We start from the raw sequence: 23,202 nt of genomic DNA, 5'->3' as shown, positions 1-23,202 counted from the left end.
ACTGATTCCGGTCCAGTCATTACCACAAGCCTGTTCTCTCCAATTAAAGTGACACCAACCTCCTGTGCTTAGCCTACCAGATCAGGAAAAACTCTGGGTCCCAGGGACCCCCCCCCCATAACACATATTGGAAGGAACTATGAAATGTAAGATGATATATCCATGACTCTTTATTGAAATCCACCCCCACATTTTTTTTAACGTTACTTAAAAAAAAGATATATCTTATGAACACAACAAATACAAAAAAAAACGAAATATACAAACAAGAGTACATAAACCTAACAGACAGGGGTATTACATATCAAGATTCATTTTCAATTTGTTAAATCCTTTTATGGTGCGTATTGCTTTTTTGTTTTTACATTTACTGATCATTTCAAAATAATATTTAAATTCTATCTTAAATAATGTGAAGAGTGGTTTGTTCTCTGCCCACTTAATTTTATGGAAAAAGAATCTTCGATGAAAGATAAACAAAGTTAAATCAGGGTCCATATAATTTGGATCAAAATAAAACATAACATCAGAGTCTCTCAAATTAACATTAATAGTTGTTTCTTTTAAAATAAAATCTTCTAACTCACTCCAAAATCTGGGTCACAACCACAAAATACACATTTGTTATCAATAGCTATTTTAAATCTGTGTATAATAAAGGTCTTTACAGGGTAGATTCTATGAATGAGTTTGTATGATACTTCTTTCACCTTATTAGATATACAATATTTACCAGACAACAACAAAACTTTGTTCCAGTTCACTTGTCCTAAGGCTGCATTCCAGTACATTTTAGCAGAGGGAATAGTAACATATTGACATAGTTTCCTTATATACATGTTATTACATTTATAGTTTAAAATGTCAATTCCTTCTAATTGTATTGAGGCTACAAAATACTCAATATTTGCACTTGGAGTATTGTTATATTCTCCTAAAAGAAGAATAGCACCTTCAGGGACAGCTCTAACAACAATTTGATACTCCTCAGGAGTGAATGTAACATTGTGTGTTCTCATAAATGCTGGATAATCATATAGTTGTCCATCATTATTTAGGTTAAACAATTATTGAATAATGTTGTTTTCAACCAGTTCTGGAAAAATAAGACTTGTTTTTGTATTTTGTCTTTATTATTCCAGATTGTATACCTATGTTGGGAAAAATTGGGTTTGTACATGAGTTCCAAGTTAGAAGTACTTGTTAATGAAAGTTTGCAAGCTTAATAGGGATTTTACCCATATCAAAGTTGCATTTTAGTAAGAATTCTAGACCACTGATCTGTTGGAATATGAAATTAGGGATGATATTCCAAATGTAACACTTATTTCTTAAATAGTTTTGTATCCATTTAATCTTAAATATTATATTAGAGGTTTTAAAATCCACCGCATTCAACCCTCCCTCACTTTGGATACTACATATTACCACTTTTCTTAAATAATTAGGTTTATTCCTCCATTTGAAGTTAAATAATTCAGTATCAACCATTGTAGTTACTGACAGAGGAACAGCCAAGGCAAGGGAGGTATAAACTAATCTGGACAGACCTTCAGATTTTGATAAAAGTACACGCCCAGATAAAAAAAGATCTCTTAATAACCAGGAGTTAAATCTCTTTCCAATTTTCTCTACAATAGGAGAGAAATTTAAGTTGGCCCTTTCTTTCTGATCTTTGCTAACTTTAATACCAAGATATGTGATCACATATTTTACAGGGATATTACATACTGAGTTTAAGTCACATCTTTTCAACGCAAATAATTCACATTTCCTAATATTCAGAGAGAAACCTGATACATGTGAGAATGCATTATTAATACACTCAATAGCTTTCCTGACTTCATTATGATCTTTCAAAAAATGGTGGTGTTGTCAGCCAATTGTGAACACCCCACATCTTGGACCTGTTGTACCACCTCTGAAATCACATAATCTTACAAATTAAGAAAAATATTCTTTAGGTATGCTCTACTATCTAAAATTGTCGATTTAGTATCTCGAAATGTTTAGATAGTATGTCGAGATACTATGTACGTTTACAGAAATCGTGACGGGAATGGGCTTCCGTGCAATCAGAATCGTCAGATATCACTGCTGATTTGGTTAAGTAGTTTGCCAAGTGTGAGTGTTTTGGAAACATAGTTGAGACTTATTTGTGTGTGGTGGGAGGCAGCGGTGCAGACCAGCTTCCACCCGATGGTCTTTTTTTAAACCTTCAACGCCGGGCGAGACATACATATCTAAACATGGACCAATATAACGAGTATTCCTAAGAAATGTGCCAGTATTAGTTATTTGTCTACCCATATCAGTAGCTAACGGTTTCACTATGCCCGATGGACAGTGTTCTTTGAAGCTTGGCAGTTCCTGATGCAGGCCTATTTTTTTCGATCTGGAAATTTCTTGACGGGAAACCAAGATTGGGCAGCTTGGCTAGCTATCCCAGTATTACCCTTTTCGCTGCATCCCCGACTCAAATGATGCGGGTTATGTCGTTGCATTGATTTTGCATGACCATATAATCTACTTTTAGCTTTTTTTTATTCAAACAGTATATTTTATGGGATTAGCGGTAAATCAGAAACAAATATGGTGAATTGGAGGCGGCTGCTGCGGGTATCGAACCGCTCCTTTTTGGCCTTAATTTTTTTCTTCTCCATGTCTACGACGTGTCTCTACTTCATATATGTTGCTCCTGGGATAGGTGAGTTCATTAGCTAGCTAAACACGATCAACTAATGTTATCTTATAGCTAACTACCCAACCTTGGCATCATCAGGGATGCTTTCCTGACAACTAGCTGGCTAACGTTACTAATTAGCTTGTTGCTAGCTAGGTGGATGGCTGGCTAGCTAACTAACGTTACTCAAATCAGAGTTAATTCATCGTGACTGTGTGGCCAATCGGACAAGCTAGCGATCAGTTTACAAACTATTAGGATTAGTTAGTGAACCGGTACCTTGTAGATCTAAGTTAACTAGCTAGTCATGTGGATGATTGCGTTATATGTTGCTACAATACTACCACGGATCTGTGCAAAACTGCTACAGTATCTAGCTAATTGTATTTTTTTATTATATATTTTTTTATTTCTTGCTGATGTGAAACATAAGGGGCATATCAACGTATGTTTTGAAAATCGGTTTTAAAGCGATGATTATTCACTTTTCTAAATGTTAAACAGCGTCGGGATTGTAGTTAACATGGAACCAAATATGGGCGAATGTAACGGTTGAAAACCCTAGCTACATACGGAGTAGGGTTTGTGAGAGCTATGTTGCTGCTTGCTTGCTAGCTAGCCAACTACCGTTAGCTACATTGTGATGCTAGCTAACTGGTTACTGTAGCAACATTGACTGAGAACTATCATGCGCTCCCGATTTTGCGACTTGTCTGCTTGCTCTGAAACAAGCCATCTAACAATGTAATAAGCTAGCTAGTTATCCTAACTAATTCATTTTCTTTCAGGGATTTCATAAAGGAACATTTAACTGATGGTTGACAGGGTCTGTTAGCTACCCATTGGCAACAAGCTCTTATAAACATCTGTCATGCTGTTGGGCCATGCCATGGTGGGAATATGGGGTTGTCCCCATTTACAAATCATTGACAGAGCCTGCAAGTTGATCCACATGACCAATCCTGCTAGCTAGCTGGTTTAGTAGCTAGGGTACATCTAAAATGATAGGTCTATATTTATTTCACATGAACAGAGAGTGAGCAAGGTAACCTAGAATAGGACCCATGTCTATACCATCAGTCAGCCAATGCTTACTAAGGTGGCAATAGACCAGCTGTTTCCAAGTAGGCTAACACTTGTCTTGAAAGTTATTTTGGAGTCGTTTGTTTCTTTGATCAGCAAATTCGTTGTCCCAGGGGCAAAATCTCTCTATAGCTATCAGTAGCTAAAATTACTTGGGCCTTTGTTTTCTGAAGCAACACAGGCTTTTGTTTACATATAGTTAACCAGCTGTTAAGCCTATGTCCATAGTCACACACTGTAACTAGGAATGGTACAGTGTTATGGCTACTGCTAAGCTGTAAGGATCACATTATGGACATAGTGCTGATATTATAACTACTGTTCTGCAGCACTGTTTTGACAAGGACAACAGACAGCCAGGAGACACTAACCTGGTCCCAGACTTGTCCGTGCTGTTAAAGTAACTGTTCAGTTAAAATCTCACTTAAAAGTTAATATTCTGTTAACTCATACCCAAATAATGTTGTTCACTCATACTATATTCATTTTTGTGGCCAAAGCATAAATTGGAGGGAGACAAAAACACTTAAAAACCCACCTCAAACTTGTACCTCAAACAGACTATATATATATTTTTAAAAGCTTGCTATTTCCTCATAGAGAAAGTCATAATCCTGAGGAAGATGATCTGGCCATTCAGCGGTCTACTTGCATTAATAGTTTTAATGACTGGTATATGTCCACATCATTCTGTTGTTGGGGTACACCCACACCAGTCCAACACAGAAAATTTGCATTTTAACATACTTAATTACCATTTTTTGGTAGGAAAACTATTTCCCTCATATTGTAAATCATATAGGTCATATTTCATAGAAATCTGGAAACACTACATAAATGTTTAACAATGACCATAGGAGTTGGCAAGACTGCACAGAGTAATGCTCTGTTTGATATCACAGGAACTTCCCACTGACTGTCCCGCCGACATTTGCAATTTGGGCAACTCTGGCGTTTGTCACATTAGCTGAAACCTAACCCTTTTTCTCTTCAAAGACTCTCTCAAAGCAGTTGAGAGAGTAAAGTCAGCACTAAGAGATACATTTTTTTTTGAATAAATGGATCAATGTGTTTAGTTTGGATGGCAAAATAGATATTCACCTGACTTTGTATAGCACATGTTAGGGGCCTACTGGTTAAAATGTTTGATTTTGAAACCGCAAATAGGGAGGGGACATTGTTTTTAGGCCTAAATGTCATGGGCGTGGTCCACTGACTAGTTCTGTGTGGCTGGGCTGGGGTGACCTGTCTAGGCATTGGTGGTGTTGTGGTGTGCTGTTCAGTCCCTGCAGGATTCTGTGATCGCAAAGTGCTTAGTAAAATGAACAATTCCCTGCATATTATGAGAGGGCTTGCAAGTTGGACCAATCACTGCACTATTTCTGCATAGAAGAGGCAAATCATTGCAATATTATCACATAAAATGGACCCATCACCGCAGTACAAAAAGGGGGCTCGCAATTTCAACCAATCTCAACCAACTTCTTCCCTCGTCAGTGCATTTTTGCAAAAAATGTATCGCATCTTGCCACGCAAAATGTCAGAATTGATGCAGCAAAATCAACTATTTCTCCCCTGCAAATATAACAAAACATCCTGGAGTGACTGGCTGATGTGGTACTTGTCACCAAAGTTGTTAGCTCTCCCAGATGAGCACAGTGACACAACTGTCTGGATGGGGACAAAAACACATTTCAAACGTACAATACCGTTCAAAAGTTTGGGGTCACACAGAAATGTCCTTATTTTTCAAAGAAAAGCTAATTTTGTCAATTTTTTAAAATAACATCTAATTGATCAGAAATACAGTGTAGACATTGTTAATGTTGTAAATGACTATTGTAGCTGGAAACGGCAGATTTCTTATGGAATATCTATATAGGCGTACAGAGGCCCATTATCAGCAACCATCACTCCTGTGTTCCAATGGCACGTTGTGTTAGCTAATCCAAGTTGATCATTTTGAAAGGCTAATTGATCATTAGAAAACCCTTTTGCAATTATGTTAGCACAGCTGAAAACTGTTGTCCTGATTAAAGAATCAATAAAACTGTCCTTTAGACTAGTTGAGCATCTGAAGCATCAGCTTTTGTAGGTTCGATTACAGGCTCAAAATGGCCAGAAACAAATCACTTTCTTCTGAAACTCCTCAGTCTATTCTTGTTATGAGAAATGAAGGCTATTCCATGCGAGAAATTGCCAAGAAACTGAAGATCTCGTACAACGCTGTACAATCTCGTACAGAACAGTGCAAACTGGCTCTAACCAGAATAGAAAGAGTGGGAGGCCCTGGTGCACAACTGAGCAAGAGGACAAGTACATTGTTTCTCTAACTAGACGCTTCACAAGTCCTCAACTGGCAGCTTCATTAAATAGTACCTGCAAAACACCAATCTCAACGTCAACAGTGAAGAGGCAACTCTGGGATGCTGGCCTCCGTTTTTTAATATTGGATGTTTCTGTTTGTTTATGTGCCGTGTGTCTCCAATGATTGGGACAGTTTGATTATGTAACGGGTCTGGATTATATAGTCAGTTGATCACAGTTCGTATTCTACAGTTAGCTACGGTCAGCAGCACAAAGAGCATGTTGCACACACACCCTCATCTGTGCTTCTACATTGCTTAAAAAATGTGATAATGCCCTAGTTATGATGGCACAGCACTGACCTTGATATGCAAATGTTTGTGGTTCAGACTCTGAGATAGGCATATTTCTATGGGTAGGTCAATGTGGTGTTCTGTATCTATGGGCCAGCCTGCACCATGAAATGAAATGGGTTGATGGTGTCCAATCTAATGATGGAATGATTGATGTTTTAATACTCTCTTGTTAAACCTGAGTCAGTCTTAGACCATCTCTAATAACAGTAACAAGGTTGATTTGCTTTATGCTGTTGGGCTATACTATAGGCTAGTCAGTGCTGCAGTCCTGGTTGAAGTCTTGTTACTTAGCCAGAAAATGCGTCTGTGAATGTTTTAGTTGGCATTTCATTGTAATGGGCTCGTAGTGCTTGACCTGTCCTCTCGCCCCCCTCTGGTCGAAGAAAGTCTGGCTGCTTCTGATAAGACTCAGAGGCATAATTCTCCTTTTACCGAAGTAGATACACTCACGTATACACACATTAATGCTTGCACACTGTACACATACACAGGGTGCGCACGCACACACTGCAGACCGAGAGGGAGTCATACTTCTGGAATCCATCATTCAACAACACTCATTGTTTGCCGTGGCAGGCTTGCATCCTTATAAAGATGAAGGAACTGAATTGCTATACAGGATCAAAAGGTCCTCTGTAATGGGTGATAAAGCAAGGCATGCAGGTGTGCTTAAATGCGGGGCTGGGAGAGCGTGGTGTCTCGGGGTGTGAGTTTGTGGTGATGCAATTTGTGTGTGTAATTGATGACGTGACCGTGTTTGTAATTGATGAAATGCTTGAGTGTGTAAACTGACAAGTCGTGTGTGTGTGTGTGTGTAACCTTAGCTGATGAGATGTGTCTGTGCACCCTGGCTGTTTTGCTGCAGTAGTGAATATTGGTAAATGATTCAGGGCCCTGCTGTTTGTCCGTAGTCGACCGTGAGACTGAGTCCCAAATGGCACCCAATTCTCTATATATCACACTACTTTTGACTGGGGACCATAGTGTGTAGTGCACACTATAGGGTGCTATTTAGGACGCAACCTGAGACGGGGAATTTCCTCTTATCGTGCCTCTTATCTTGCCCGTCGGCCCAGTGCGTCTCATCGCTAGCTGCTGCTGGGAGTTAAACCGTGGCATTGGGCCGGTGACAGCGAAGGTTGTTCCTTTCTGGCCAAGAGGCTGAGGGAGAGAGAGCTCTAATGCTGATGACGTGAGTCCGCTAATTTACTGTCACTGCACTTAGGAGTCACTAGACTGGTACGCGAGGGGTGTGTAATAGATCCACTGAAAACATTTCTGACTTCACTCTTCCTCTCTGTCCCTCTCTCTTCCTCCCTGCACCTCTATTCCCCCTCCACCTCGTTGTCCTCCATCTCTCTTCCATCCTCTCTCGCTCTGTCCGTCCCTGCATTCCACCTCGTCTTTCTCCATCTCTCTCTCGCTCTGTCCCTGCACCTGCATTCCACCTCGTCTTTCTCCATCTCGCTCTGTCCCTGCATTCCACCTCGTCTTTTCTCCATCTCGCTCTGTCCCTGCATTCCACCTCGTCTTTCTCCATCTCTCGCTCTGTCCCTGCACCTGTATTCCCCTTCTCTCCCCGTCTCCCTCTTGTTTCCTCTCTGCCCCGCTCCGTCTTCTTATCTCCTACCTCCATCTCCCCCTCTCTCAGCCAACACCTACTTCTTCATGGTGCAGGCCCAGGGTATCATGTTGAGGGATAACGTGAGGACTATTGGCCAGATGATCAGACTCTACACCAATAAGAACAGTACCCTCAACGGCACAGGTGAGTTCAATTGGAGACCCCCGTCCCACTGACCCGTCTGGCCAACCTCCTGTATTAGGAGGGTAGTAGGCTTGACAGTGCTTTAACCAACATGGGACGGTGGGCAGCCAGAAATCCCAGGAATGGCCTTCGCTCACAATCTAAAGGGAGTGAGAATTGCTATTTTCCTTCTGTTCTTGTGATTTTTGCCTGCACTTTGTCTCATGTTGGTTGAACCGCTGTCTAAACCCCCCCCCCCACTACCTATTAATCAGCACGATCCCTCTCTTAGCTACCTAAAAAGGGGAAGATGGGAAAAGTCCAAAGAAAAACATTTATTTACATGTCATTGTTTTGTTTCTGTAGATTACCCAGATGGCAGTAACTCCAGTGAATATATGGTCCAACCAACCACATACCTTCCTGAGAACTTCACATACGCCCAGAACCTCCCCTGCCCAGAACGCTTACCTTCTATGAGTAAGTAACCAGAACACTAACCTTCAAACATCAATTTGCCAACTAAGAGAATCTTAGTGAGATCAGGTGATGATATTATGTAACAACTCTCATGAGATAAGCTAGTCTTTGGTGTATCTTTGTGCCGCCTCTCTCTCTCTAGGCTGTTATCACGCTGGTTAGATCTAGATGGATGCTTTGGCAAAAGTTAAATGTTTTGCATTACCCATAATCCTCTCTGTGCTGTCAGTGAAGTCTGAAGACAAATGGGAGGACTGTTCTATGGCACACACACATTTTGTGTACCAAACATTAGGAACACCTGCTGTTTCAATGACAGACTGACCAGGTGAAAGCTTTGATCCTTTATTGGTGTCACCTGTTAAATCCACTTCAATCAGTGTAGATGAAGGGGAGGAGACGGTTAAATTATTTTAAGCCTTGAGACAATTGACATGGATTGTGTATGTGTGCCATTCAGAGGGTGAATGGGCAAGACAACATATTTAAGTACCTTTGAACGGGGTATGGTAGTAGGTGCCAGGTGCACCCGGTTTGTGTCAAGAACTGCAACACTGCTGTGTTTTTCACACTTAACAGTGTGTGTATCGATTGTGGCTGCTTTGCGTGATGTGTTGTCTCTACCTTCTTACCCTTTGTACTGTTGTCTGTGCTCAATAATGTTTGCTATGTTTTATGCTGCTACCATGTTGTTGCTACCATGCTATTTTGTCATGTGTTGCTGCCTTGCTATGTTGTCTTTTGTCTCTCTTTATGTAGTGTTGTCTCTCCTTTATGTAGTGTTGTCTCTCCTTTATGTAGTGTTGTCCTAAATGTATATAATTTTTTTAAATCCCAAACCCCTGTCCCTGCAGGAGACATTTTGGTAGGCCGTCATTGTAAATAAGATTTATTTTCTTAACTGACTTGCCTAGTTAAATAAAAAATCAAGAATGGTCCACCACCCAAAGGACATCCAGCCAAATTGACACAAATGTGGGAAGCATTGGAGTCAACTTGGGCCAGCATCCCTGTGAAATGCTTTTGACACCTTGTAGAGTCCATGCCCTGATGAATCGAGGCTGTTCTGAGGGCAAAAGGGGGTGCAACTCAATATCGAAATGTTTTGTACACAGTGTGTGTACACACCTACACACTCCCCTCTCAGTCTAGTGCTTCGGCCTCATAATATTATTTTTTTGTTCAATTTGACTTTAATCACATTTGGTTTGCGGTGACAGGGCTGGGTCTATTCCAGCTTTAGTCCAACCACTGTGTTCATGTCAATGCGTGATGTGTGTGTCTTCTACCCGCATGGTTTAAAAACCTGTGATTACTGCCAGTCTTCAGTTGAATATGTTAAGTGTTGTGCCTTCTTTGTAGGGTGTCCTTCCCCATAGCTGTGTATAGTAGTCATGTTTATGTTTGTTAAACAGGTCTGTGTTGTGTATTCTCAGAGGGTCCTATAGATGTGAATATGACTGAGATTCCTATGGAGGAGATTGATCTGAAGTTCTCTAAGTATCTGGATGTTCAGTTTGGTGGCCACTGGAAACCCAAGGACTGCAAACCACGCTGGAAGGTAGGACTGTGGACATGTAGGACTGTGGACATGTAGGACTGTGGACATGTAGGACTGTGGACATGTAGGACTGTGGACATGTCAGTTATTTTACTACTTTTCTTATCTTTGTTGTCGATAAAGAAATTGAACTGTAGTCATATTTCTATACACCTGTCTTTATTTTATTATATTAGAAGCGTATCTTATGCTTCCTCTGAATTCAAAACACATGAGCTTATACATGCTGTGGTTATGTCTGACTGTCCCCGCTCTGACTGTCCCCGCTCATTGTGTAGGTAGCCATCCTGATCCCGTTCCGTAACCGCCACGAGCACCTTCCCATCCTTTTCCAGCACCTCACCCCCATACTGCAGAGACAGAGACTGCAGTTCGCATACTACGTCATCGAGCAGGTAACACCGTTTTCTGTTTGTCTGTAAACAAGATCTGTTGTTACTGCCCACATTTATTCTGTCATCCTATTTGGTCTCTTTGTTTTGTCAACTCTGCCACCCACTGGTGAGAAATATAGAATCTATGATGTAGACAGAGCCATGTTATTTAACGTGTCGTTCTCGCTCCTCCCTCTTTCCCTCTCCTACAGTCTGGGACGCAGCCCTTCAACAGAGCCATGTTGTTTAATGTGGGTTTCCTGGAGGCCATGAAGGATCTGGACTGGGACTGTCTGGTGTTCCACGATGTTGACCACATCCCAGAGAATGACCGTAACTACTACGGCTGTGGTCAGATGCCTCGCCACTTCGCAGCCAAACTGGACAAGTACATGTACCTGTAAGTCACTGAACACGCCCAGGACACACAGCAAGTCAAGTGACCTAGTTATGAACCTTGGCGTGTCAACAAGTCAATGTCCCAGGCACATCTTCCAAGAAACACTTAGAAAAGCAATTCAGTAGACCGCCTCCTCACTCAAGGGGAAAATAGGACCTCTGATCTTGTTTAGTGACTGAAGATGAGACCTGGAGAGTTGATGCTCTCCCATAACCAGACTATGGTTTCACTTCCTGTATGGGAGACATGTACTGAAGAGTCTCTTTATGTTCATTATTTCTTGTCATTATTGTTCAATATTTTACATGTTCCTTTTCTTTCTTTACAGACTTTTTATTTCTACAACAAAAGGAATTAATGAATGTTTTCATGATTTTCTGAGTTTTTAGTTCAATGTGAGAATAATTTGGGAATAAACCGCTTCATTTAAACAGACTGTAAAACACGGGCTTGAAGGCTAAATCATGTTGTCATTGGCTCTTACAAGGTCCTGAAGTAAGGCTTAATTTATGAACAGATTTTCCACTCTGGTTATGTGTGCGTCTCTTCTAAATTTGATGGCTGTATTGTACATAGTCTGACAACATAATTGTGTGTTGTAACACAGCCAGACTTGTCCTTTGTTGCTTGGTGCTTACCTTTGATACCGACTGGTAAGGTTTCTCACTTTTTCCTTTCTTGTTTTGTTTAACACTCACTCTCTCCCCAGGCAGGGCTTGGCTATGTAGTTGTCTGTCCTGTGTTTGGTTACAGGTGTGTATGTGTAACGGTGTCTGTGTGTGTTTTGCACAGACTACCGTACAGTGAGTTCTTCGGGGGCGTGAGTGGACTTACAGTGGAGCAGTTCCGCAAGATCAACGGCTTTCCCAATGCTTTCTGGGGCTGGGGAGGAGAGGACGATGACCTCTGGAACAGGTTAGTGAGTTTGTCAGTTGGCTGTGTGTTTGAGAGAGACACATGTATTATCTAATTGGGTAACTTAGTGAAAGACTCTGTCCCCCTCTCTCCCCCAGAGTGCGCTATGCTGGTCTGAACGTCACGAGGCCGGAGGGAGAGATGGGTAAATACAAGTCCATCCCACACCACCACCGAGGAGAAGTGCAGTTCCTCGGCAGGTCAGTAACACGCGCACACACACGCATTAGCAGTGCGTCACCATGTCAAAGAATGTTTACCTAACATTACCGTAAACGTCAAATTAGCTTTGCTCTTTCAATACACCTTTGCTCTGGTCATTGTTACTCGCTACTTGAATGCAGCTATTTCCTCATCTATTACTCCCCATTGAGCAGGTTGTCCAGCGCCCTCTGCAGGCAGGGATGTGTCGCTGCATTTTAATCTAGTTTTATTGGTGTTCCCTCTTAAATTTGTTCTCGTCATTTTAACAATAACTTTAATGTTATTGTACTCATGGAACATTCAACCGTGTGACATCTTTCTGACTATCACAGTTCTGTAGTCCTGCTAGCCTTGGTGTACACAGAGAGATATGATCAATAGAATAGGAGTTGCTTTGCTTCCAAGGTTTGTGTAGGTGTTTGCTCTGCCAGCTTTGAGTTATTTAACCTTCCGTTCATTGGCTGAGTCCCTTTTGCCCTGTTGAGTCATGTCTCTTTACTCAAGTCAACCAGGTCTCATCCTCATACAGCCCACAGAGTAACTCTGCCCTAGAGGACTGATCCTCATACAGCCCCCAGAGTAACTCTGCCCTAGAGGACTGATCCTCATACAGCCCCCAGAGTAACTCTGCCCTAGAGGACTGATCCTCATACAGCCCCCAGAGTAACTCTGCCCTAGAGGACTGATCCTCATACAGCCCCCAGAGTAACTCTGCCCTAGAGGACTGATCCTCATACAGCCCCCAGAGTAACTCTGCCCTAGAGGACTGATCCTCATACAGCCCCCAGAGTAACTCTGCCCTAGAGGACTGATCCTCATACAGCCCCCAGAGTAACTCTGCCCTAGAGGACTGATCCTCATACAGCCCCCAGAGTAACTCTGCCCTAGAGGACTGATCCTCATACAGCCCCCAGAGTAACTCTGCCCTAGAGGACTGAGGGCTATGAAGGCAACCCCTTAGCATGTAGAGGGTTCAGATACAGAGAGGGATGGAGGGAGGGACAGCGTTTAGTTTATTTAGGTTCCCATTAGCTGTTGCACATACAGCAGATACTCCCTGTTCCTGGGGTTCAGAGGAGGGGAGAGAGTTTCTCTCTTGGGGTTAGGGTTTTCTTTCTGCAACTAGAGCACAAGCTGCTCCAGATAGCTTTAATGCTAATGAATCAGCTTACACTAAGGATCCTCCTGGTGTCGTTATGCTTGTGGGTACAGTGCATTCAAAGTATTCAGACCCCTTGACTATTTCCATATTTTATGTTTCAGCCTTATTCTAAAATTACATTTACATAAGTATTCAGACCTTTTACTCAGTACTTTGTTAAAGCACCTTTGGCAGCGATCACAACCTCGAGTCTTCTAGGTTATGACGCTAAAAGCTTGGCACACCTGTATTTGGAGTTTCTACCATTTTGTTCTCTGAAGTTCCTCTCATGCACTGTCAGGTTGGATGGGGAGTGTCACTGTACAGCTACTTTCAGGTCTCTCCAGAGATGTTCGATTGGGATCAAGTCTGGGCTCCGGCTGGGCAACTGAAGAACATTCAGAGAGTTGTCCCGAAGCCGCTCCTGCATTGTCTTGGCTGTGTGCTTAGGGTCATTGTCCTGTTGAAGGTGAACCTTCGCCCCAGTCTGAGGTCCTGACCTCTCTGGAGCAGGTTTTCATCAAGGATCTCTGTACTTTGCTCCATTCATCTTTCCCTCAATCCTGGCTAGTCCAAATAAGTCAAATCAAATGCTAAAGATAACTAAGGATCCCCCTGATGTCATTATGCTAATGCTAACTAAGGATCCCCCTGATGTCATTATGCTAGCTAAGGATCCCTGTGGTGTCATTATGTTAATGATAACTACGGATTCCCCTGATGTCATTATGCTAATGCTAGCTAAGGATCCCCCTGGTGTCATTATGCTAGCTAAGGATCCCTGTGGTGTCATTATGTTAATGATAACTACGGATTCCCCTGATGTCATTATGCTAATGCTAGCTAAGGATCCCCCTGGTGTCATTATGCTAGCTAAGGATCCCTGTGGTGTCATTATGTTAATGATAACTAAGGATTCCCCTGGTGTCATTATGTTAATGATAACTAAGGATTCCCCTGGGTTCATTATGCTAATGCTAGCTAAGGATCCCTGTGGTGTAATTATGTTAATGATAACTAAGGATCCCCCTGGTGTCATTATGCTAGCTAAGGATTCCTGTGGTGTGTAATTGATTTGGTGTCAATACTAAGTGCTAAAGTAGTTTTTATGGAAATTATTCAACCATTTATGTTGAATATAATAAACTACATTCATCAATCTGACTCCAATATTATGTGAATAAATGCAACTGGCTGTGCGTCTCTGAAGGAATCTAGTCAAGGTAGCGAGCCTTACATCACCTCTCAGTATGACTATAATGAACATGTTTAACTTGTCCGTTATACAATTATTAAGAGACTATGTACAAATGGCTAATCCTGGTGACCAATGTTCTAGCATTAATTTGAGCCAAGCAGATCAGAGACGTCAAGGTGGTATCCAAGCATGTGTAGCGTAAATCAGTGGTTCACAACCAGGGGTACTAGGACCCCTGGGGGTACTTGTCCTATTCATGCGGGGTACTTGAGAAGGCTCATGAGACCGTAGGCCTACTGGTAAAATGCACATTAGGGGGTACTTCAGGGATACTCCGGGCAGAGCAAAATTCAGTTGGTGGTACAGTAAATAAAGGTTGGGAATCACTGGTGTAGATAACTACCTCTAGACCTACAAACATTTTAAGTGTATAGTCAATCAAATAATTACTCCATAAACAAGGAATACATTTCAATTCAACTAATAATTATGACTAATACATTCTGACACTCAAACAATTAGTGTACATGAAATGCATGATACATTAGACTACTCAGAGTAAATTACCATCACCAGTAGGTTAAGACTTAGTGCCCTCAAAGTATTCAAACCCCTTCACTTTTCATGCATTTTGTTACAGCCTGAATTTAAAAAAATTGTCACTGGCCTACACACAATTCACCTATGTCAAAGTGGAATTATGTTTTTAGATATTTTTACAAATAAACGAAAAGCTGAAATGTCTTGAGTCAATAGGTATTCAACCCCTTTTGTTATGACAACACTATTTTGTGCAATAAGTGTTTAAGATGAATTTTGAATGACCATCTTATCTCTGTACCCCACACATACAATTATATGTAAGGTCCCTCAGTCTAGCAGTGAATTTCAAACACAAAGACCAGAGGTTTTCCAAAGGGCACCTATTGGTAGATGGTTAAAAATAAAAAAGCAGACATTGAATATCCCTTTGAGCATGGTGAAGTTCTTAGTTACACTGGATGGTGTATCAATGCCACTACAAAGCTACAGGCGTCCTTCCTAACTCTGCCAGAAAGGAAGGAAACCGCTAAGGGATTTCACCTTGAGGCTAATGGGGACTTTAAAACAGAGAGTTTAATGGCTGTGATGGGAGAACTGAGGATGGATCAATAACATTGTAGTTACTCCACAATACTAACCTGATTGACATAGTGTAAAGAAGGAAACTTGTACAGAACAAAAATATTCCAAGGCACTAACGTGATGTATTGTCAACCTTCTTGCCCTTTGTGTTTGTACCCGTTTTGTGCTGCTACCATGTTGTATTGCTACCATGCTGTGTTGTCATGTGTTGCTGCCGTGCTATGTTGTTGTCTTAGGTCTCTCTTTATGTAGTGTTGTCTCTCTTGTCGTGATGTGTGTCTTGTCCTATATATTTTTTTAATCCCAGCTCCCAACCCTGCAGGAGACCTTTTGGTAGGCTGTCATTGTAAATAAGAATTTGTTCTTAACTGACTTGCGTAGTTAAATAAAAAGTAATACTGCAAAATAATGTAGCAAAGCAATTCACTTTTTGTCCTGAATACAAAGTTGTATGTTTGGGGCAAATCCAATACAACACATTACTGAGTATCACTCACCATTATTTTCAAACCTAGGGGTCGCTGCATCATGTTAATGTAGCTAAGCACAGGCAAAATCCTAGAGGAAAACCTGGTTCAGTCTGCTTTCCAACAGACACTGGGAGATGACTTCACCTTTCAGCAGGATAATAACCTAAAAACAAGGCCAAATCTACACGAGTTGCTTACCAAGGAGACCGTGAATGTTCCTGAGTGGCCAAGTTAGTTTTGACTTAAATCTGCTTGAAAATCTATGGCAAGACCTGTCTAGCAATTATTAACAACCTATTTGGCAGACCTTGAAGAATTTTTAAAATAATAATGGGAAAATGTTGTACAATACAGGTGTGGAAAGCTCTTAGAGACATACCCAGAAAAACTCACAGCTGTAATCGCTGCCAAAGGTGCTTCTACTAAGTATTGACTTGGGTATGAATACTTATGTAAATTAGATTTCTGTGTTTGCATTTTCAATCAATTTGCAAAAATGTCAAAACAGGTGTTCACTTTGTCATTATGGGGTATTGTGTGAGGATGAAACATATTTAATCAATTTTGAATTCGGGCTGTAACACAATGTGGAATACGTCGAGGGTTATGAATACTTTCTGAAGGCACTGTAACGTGGTTACACATGTCTTCAGTTCAGAATCATCTCTAAGAGTGAACTGTGTGTAATACACACAGGAGCTTGCTAGCAACTTCTCAAAGTATGAAAAAATTCACTGTCTTTTTTAAACCAAATTCAAGCAGAAACTTGAATTAACATTTCTTAAAAACAAAAGACAGGAAAACACACCCAGATTCTAATCAACTCAATTTAAATGATAGGAGCGCACCCCTGTGTTGCTCCCTCTTTCAACTGTCCGCTGTCCGACAAACAAATCTGTACCACTTACAGTACAATAAAACATATCAAAATTCGTAGCTCTTTATTAACTCTTGAAACAGTCCAAACATTACAATTTAATTCACACTAACATTAATTTCCTCAAGTTTTCATCAGTCTTCACACTAACGTGTCCGTGCTCCCAGGGATCTGTGGGAACATCTCTTCTCCATGAATACCACAGATAAGGTGTGTTTGACCCCTGTGACAGCTCACAAATGGTCAGCCATCCAAACACAATGTCATAAATCGTGATGGAGTCATCACGCTGGACCTCAGGGCCTGCAAATCACCAGTCACAAGTATATCACCTTCTCTCATTTTTCCACTACACGAACTAGACCAATCCTCTCCTTTCACTGTGACTCCAAGTATAAATCATACTGTAACGGCTAGCTTCACCTCCTCTCCTCTCTTTCCCTATGTCTGCACCTGAAATGGAACCCTATTCCTTACGTAGTGAACTACTTTTGTTCAGGGCCCCTAGGGAATATGTATTTATAGCTAGGGAATAGGGTGCCGTTTTGTGACTGTCAGTATGAATGTTAACCGCTAGCTAATCCTCCCCCTCCCTGTCCTCTCTCTCCAGGTACAAGTTACTGAGGTATTCCAAAGAGAGGCAGCACCTGGATGGACTGAACAACCTCAACTACACCCCTGAGATCTCCTTGAGCTCCCTGTACAAGAACATCACCGTGGACCTCCACCCTGACCTGGCCCCCATTACAGACTACTGAACTCTGACCAACTGTCCCTGACCTCGTCACACCCCCTCACACTCCAACTGGGACCCCAAAGCAGGGCAGAGGGGGGCTGGGGGTGTGGTGGGAGGCACACCGTGTAATGCTGCCAAGAAACCTTACTCTGAAGAAAATGTCCAACTAAAATATGAAAGCGGAAGGGGCATATAGGGTCTGTTTAATCAAACAATTGTGTGTTTTGTGAGGATTGTGGATGTTGAGATGGGGGGGTGTGTGTGTGTGTGTGTGTGTGTGTGTGTGTGTGTCTCTGCATGTCAATGTGTCCATGCTGGCTTTAGCTATTAAGCTACTTAACATCAACATGTCATAATTCAGTATGAGGAGGGAGAGGCAGTGTTGTTTTCACATCAGATGTTTACTGCAAAGCCTTAAAGTGTCAGGCTCAGCCTCAGAACCATGGCTCTCTGGTTGCCTCCCAAACCACACCCTATTTCCTATATAGTGCCCAGGGTCCTTAGTGCTCTGGTCAAAAGTAGTGCACTTTATAGGGAAAAAGGTGCCATTTGGGACTTTGCCTTTATCTCACAGCTCAGCACAGTTTTCACTTTTAACGTCTCAGTACCATCACCTTGCAAGCCAACAGACATTTTGTGTCTTCACTTTATATCATTTTTACACTGTTCGTTTAAAAAAAAAATGAAACATATTTCTTAGAGGACAGGCGCTAAGTGAAGGTGACTTACTTGTGTATTTGTGATGTACATTTTCTGATATGGTCAAATGTTTTTTTCCTTTTTTAAATCTTTTTTTCCTTTTTTTAACGGACGTTTTAAAGCACTATCCTGTTTCTCTGTGTCACATGAGTGTTTTGCTGTTCCTTTGCTGCACTGCTGACACGCATGATGCACAGAGCATGTATGTAAATACTTGACTCTTAAAGCTCGAGCATAGAACACGTATGTAAATATTCAGCCTTTTAAATGCTCAGAGCCTGTTATTATTCCAGTGGATTTGAATTTTGTTTTGGCAGCTACCTTCCTGAGGACTTACCTGGTTCTTCCATTTAAATGGGAAGATGTTCTAACAATAGATGGCTTAAAAAAGAAAAAATATATCAATCTCTTAGGCTGACATTCTTTTGCATGCCTTAATTTATTTTATTACAAGATGTTTTTTTCTTTTAATTGTAATTTATATCATTTTGAGATGTCTATATTTTGTTCCAGTTTAGCCTTTTGTGTCTTTTTATCCCTCGAGGTGCACTGTGTGGAAAGACTAACTGACGTTATGAAGTGTGCTCCTGTACAGAAAGACGGGTCAGAGGACTACAGTAGCTCTGGTTCAGGGTGTTATGTCAGGCTTGCTGAGCCTTCAACAGCAAGCCACCCGCAACAACCTGGAGCAGAGCTTAAGACTGCAGATTCTAAAGCTGGATGTCATTTTTCCTCTGGTATTTGTAGTCTGTTATTATGGAGGAGTTTATACAGTGCGGACAGTGTTTGGTACAGGATTATGTTTCAGACGTGTGTGTGTGTGTGTGGCTCATGTATTAGGTAACTGGACCATGTGTTTGAGCATATGTTAGGTGTCTTTAATGAGTGTGAGCTTGCAGATTGGGCAGCGTGTGTGTTTGTGTGTCTGAACCAATTATTTATATATATACTAGATGACTGACGACAGGCGCTGTTTTGAAGCCACCGCCCCTCCATCTTGGCACTCCCCCTACATCGCAAAAATGTATTTTTGAAGCTGTAGAAAGGCATTAATGTTTAGCTCACAATTTAAAAGTATACATTAAGTGTGTAATAGAATAAACATAGAAATAATTTGTTTTCCTTAAAGTATACTTTATTGAAGTTGTAATGCTACTGTCCCCATTACAACAACAAAAATACTTGTCATTTTGTCCTTGAACCATTTAATTGAAATGTTGTAGAATTTCATTCGTTCCTATGGAGGACTGCTTCTTCTGTGGAGTGCCAATATTGCTGACCGGTGTCTTCAAAGCCTCTTACTAGCCAATAGCATTCGCAATCCAGGGTTTGTATACAGTATTGGTCTGAACTGTGGTGTGTTCCTAATAAGCTTGCAAGGTATTGAGAGGGGCCAGAATGAGAGAACAGCAGCTAATGCAAACAGCTAACCCTGTTCTTGAATGGCACAGACTGCAACTTGGGCCATAAAGACTTGAAATTCTTACAATTTTTAGCACTACTAAGATTAGCAAGGACAAATGTAGGAGGTATTTAATTTTTTACCTGTTAGTGTTTTTTTCTTGTACATAGTTTTCTCATACACTTCATATTTATGCGTAGATTTACTTTTATCTGTGTTTTTCTAGTGATTTGTTCATTTGTCAAATGTACTTCTCAAGTAGAACTGCTCTATCTAAACAGCCCAGGTTTTCTCCATCACAGTACTGCAAGAATGCAGGAGAATGAGTGTGTGTGAATCAAACTGTGATATTCCTGTCCTGTTCCAACCATGGGGTTTGTTGGAAATGGCACCCTGTGTCCTATAGTGCACTACTTTTGACTGGACTCCTATGCGTCCTGGTAAAAAGAAGTAAACTATACGGGGAGTAGGGTGTCATTTGGGATGCAGCCTTGCTCTCTCCGTCCTGTCACTCTTGTAGTGCTGGGGAGGAACAGTCATTTTTGCTCATAAGCTAAAGTGGCTAACAAAGCACCAGGCTAAAGTCTGTGTTTGGTTTGGCTCAGATGTGGCTACAACGGTCACATAAGACCTCAATGGTGTATTTCTGACCAATCAGATGAGGTGAGACAGAATATAAAAAGACATGGTAGTAATGACATTCTTTTGGAGGTGGTCAACTGTGCCAAAGTTCCACTTCTGATACCCATCATCATTCTACCTACCTCTCTTCTGCACTTATCTCTACTCGTCTTTCCTTCCTTCCCCTTTTCATTCTCCTCCCATGAGATCCTCTATGGTGTCTCAGTAACTCGTCAGTGTTGAGAGAAACCTGACAGACTTAGTGTTGATCATAGGGATCAGGGTTGAGGTATTACGGGCCATATATCTATGACATACTGTATACAACGTATAGCTCTGGGTATTCGGGGTATAGGTCAGTGTTGGGGGCTTCTCTTGTGCTATGCCTTATGCTCCGTAACAGATTTTTGCATAGGTGGATAAATGCTCTTGTTGTTTTTATACGTTGCGGAAGATGTGAGCAGTCTAGTTGTCGTCCCTCTTGAGGGCATTATGAGTTACTGTAGCAGAGACACTGAGTCGGTGGCTTCTTTCTCTGGATCCCGTCATCTTACTTGCTACAAAGGATCTGCTTCTTTTTATCTAATCCTGTTTATATTGTCTCTTTCACTCTGTTCAGGGAACAGTTTGAAGAGATTAATTATGGAAAGCATCCATCACTGGAGCTGGTCTAGGATCAGTATTCTGGCTGTGTCCCAAATGGCCACACCCTCTGTTGTACATATTTATTGTTATTGCCTCTGAGGGGAGTGGGGGGAGGGAAGGGTATGTTAGGGGGCTGCCGGGCAGTGTGCTGGCTACACCTGGTCACAAGTGGTTTGGTTTACACCCCCAGCCTACCTGTGAGGAGGGCAATGACTCCCCTCACCCTTCCTACTGCCTCTCTATTGTTTTTGTTTTTTTCAAATGACTATATTCACCACTACACAATTAGTAATGTGGACTATTACATTTTTGCAGTATTCATATTTGTGCCTTTTTTTATTTTTCTCTCGGTTTTCACTTTGCATTCTTGGTTGAAAGATACAGTAAAGGTTTGGATTGTTTTTGAACTGAAGTTAGAGTGCACTTTTTCTTTTTTCTAAATCAATTTTTTTTTAAATTCAGATTAAGACGCACGATACATTTCCATGACAATGGGCTGAGTAGGTGTGTATCAATGTTTGTCCGTAATCAATTTTTCTGCTGTTCAATCAGAGGTCTGGCTGCTTGGACCATGTACAATCCTCTTGAATCCTCAGCTCTCCGGTCTCCTCAATATGCTCTGCTCTGTTTGAACAAAGAGTCATAACTGGAGCCAGAGGGCAGACTCTCGCGTTACTACCGTCTGCCAGGAAGTGCAGGATGACGCAGAGGAAGTAGTGACTTTTTTTAATTGCAGTCTGTCGGATTAGTGTCATCTGGTCTACAAATCATAAATTCTCATTTGAGGTCAGGCATATTCATTTCGACTTTGTGGGTTTGTAATATTTAGATTGTTCGGAGAATAAATTTGTGAAAATATAAAGACCTTAATTCGTTGTAGCGCCTACTCATGCGCCACACACCTTCTCGCAGTTCTGTCTTGTTCTGAAATTTCGTTGCCTATAATCATGTGCTATAATTCCCCCCCCCCCAGACATCAGACAACTTTTTACATGGTGAAGCTGACCGGTTAGCCATCTTGTCAATCTTCCACAATCTTTGGTATAACAGCCAGTAAAAGAGTACTAGAGTTGAACTGTTAGACTTTGTAAAGTTTTTCTTTTTGTCAACAAAAGATGAATAAACAACTTCATTGCCAGGTTCTGGGAAACACCTCTGAAGTCTTCGATTTTTTTGAATGTGTTCTTTTTCTGCATCTTCGACCACTGGTTCTTATGCTGTGTTTAAAACCAAGTGGGAATGTGGTAATTACCAGTTGGATGCATTCATGTGCTTTGAACTCATTGAGAAACGCCGAATGGCTAATGGCCAACAAGCTGCGTAATCCATTAACTAAAATTACAACGCTCATACTTTTAAACAAATTAGTGTTTAAAAAACCATGTTAATAGAAAGCTTTTTATAAATGTTTTGTTGCATTTAACTGCATTTCCTTAGTAGATGATGTCAGAGGGCAGCATGTGGGAGAAGTCGGAGCTCAGATGATAGACGAGTTTCCCAGTAGTAATTACCAGTTGGAGGTGTGATAAAATCCTTAATTTTTTATCCCGTTTGTATGTAGTAAATACCACCTTCTCACTTGGTTATGAACTCAGCATTATCATTAGGTTGTCAAAAGGCCAAAACAGAAAGCGATGTCATATAGAGAAATAACTGTGTGTAAGACAATACATGCAGTTGAAGTCGGAAGTTTAGCCAAATACATTTAAACTCCGTTTTTCACAATTCCTGACATTTAATCCTAGTAAAAATTCCCTGTTTTAGGTCAGTTAGGATCACCACTTTATTTTAAGAATGTGAAATGTCTGAATAATATAATTATTTCAGCTTTTTATTTCTTTCATCACATTCCCAGTGGGTCAGAAGTTTACATACACTCAATTAGTATTTGGTAGCATTGCCTTTAAATTGTTTAACTTGGGTCAAACGTTTCGGGTAGCCTTCCACAAGCTTCCCACAATAAGTTGGGTGAATTTTGGCCCATTCCCCCTGACAAAGCTGGTGTAACCGAGTCAGGTTTGTAGGCCTCCTTGCTTGCACAGGCTTTTTCAGTTCTGCCCACAAATGTTCTATGGGATTGAGGTCAGGGCTTTGTGATGGCCACTCCAATACCTTGACTTTGTTGTCCTAAAGCCATTTTGCCACAACTTGGAAGTATGCTTGGGGTCATTGTCCATT

At 41.2% G+C, this 23,202-nt stretch overlaps 1 protein-coding gene across 5 annotated transcripts; it reads left to right on the top strand.

The window, feature by feature from the left end:
• The first annotated feature begins 2,110 nt into the window (after nucleotides 1-2,110).
• Nucleotides 2,111-22,174, top strand: LOC106560385 (beta-1,4-galactosyltransferase 6-like). 5 transcript variants are annotated; one of them, XM_045687748.1, is made up of 10 exons: nucleotides 2,113-2,707; nucleotides 7,506-7,621; nucleotides 8,081-8,197; nucleotides 8,543-8,656; nucleotides 10,093-10,217; nucleotides 10,496-10,612; nucleotides 10,804-10,991; nucleotides 11,784-11,906; nucleotides 12,005-12,106; nucleotides 17,532-22,174. In XM_045687748.1, the coding sequence occupies exons 3-10, from the start codon at nucleotides 8,098-8,100 to the stop codon at nucleotides 17,677-17,679; spliced, it is 1,017 nt and encodes a 338-aa protein (XP_045543704.1). In that variant the 5' UTR covers nucleotides 2,113-2,707; nucleotides 7,506-7,621; nucleotides 8,081-8,097; the 3' UTR covers nucleotides 17,680-22,174. The 5 variants fall into 5 exon arrangements, with proteins under 5 accessions (XP_013978735.2, XP_045543704.1, XP_013978734.2 ...); XM_014123260.2 differs by lacking the exons at nucleotides 7,506-7,621; nucleotides 17,532-22,174 and adding an exon at nucleotides 13,553-14,410 and having other exon boundaries at nucleotides 2,111-2,707; XM_014123259.2 differs by lacking the exon at nucleotides 7,506-7,621.
• Nucleotides 22,175-23,202: the final 1,028 nt, after the last annotated feature.

Source organism: Salmo salar, chromosome ssa10 (genome assembly GCF_905237065.1).
Source record: "Salmo salar chromosome ssa10, Ssal_v3.1, whole genome shotgun sequence".
NCBI lineage: Eukaryota > Metazoa > Chordata > Actinopteri > Salmoniformes > Salmonidae > Salmo > Salmo salar.
Note: the sequence above shows the minus strand (reverse complement) of the source record. Positions and strands in the feature narration are given on the sequence as shown.

Excerpts from the sequence above, each read along its gene's own strand:
- LOC106560385 (XM_014123259.2), top strand. The coding sequence starts at position 2,593 with ATGGTGAATTGGAGGCGGCTGCTGCGGGTATCGAACCGCTCCTTTTTG. Across the intron at positions 2,708-8,080 it reads ATATGTTGCTCCTGGGATAG|CCAACACCTACTTCTTCATG; the intron begins GTGAGTTCATTA and ends CCCCTCTCTCAG. Across the intron at positions 10,218-10,495 it reads ACTGCAAACCACGCTGGAAG|GTAGCCATCCTGATCCCGTT; the intron begins GTAGGACTGTGG and ends CTCATTGTGTAG.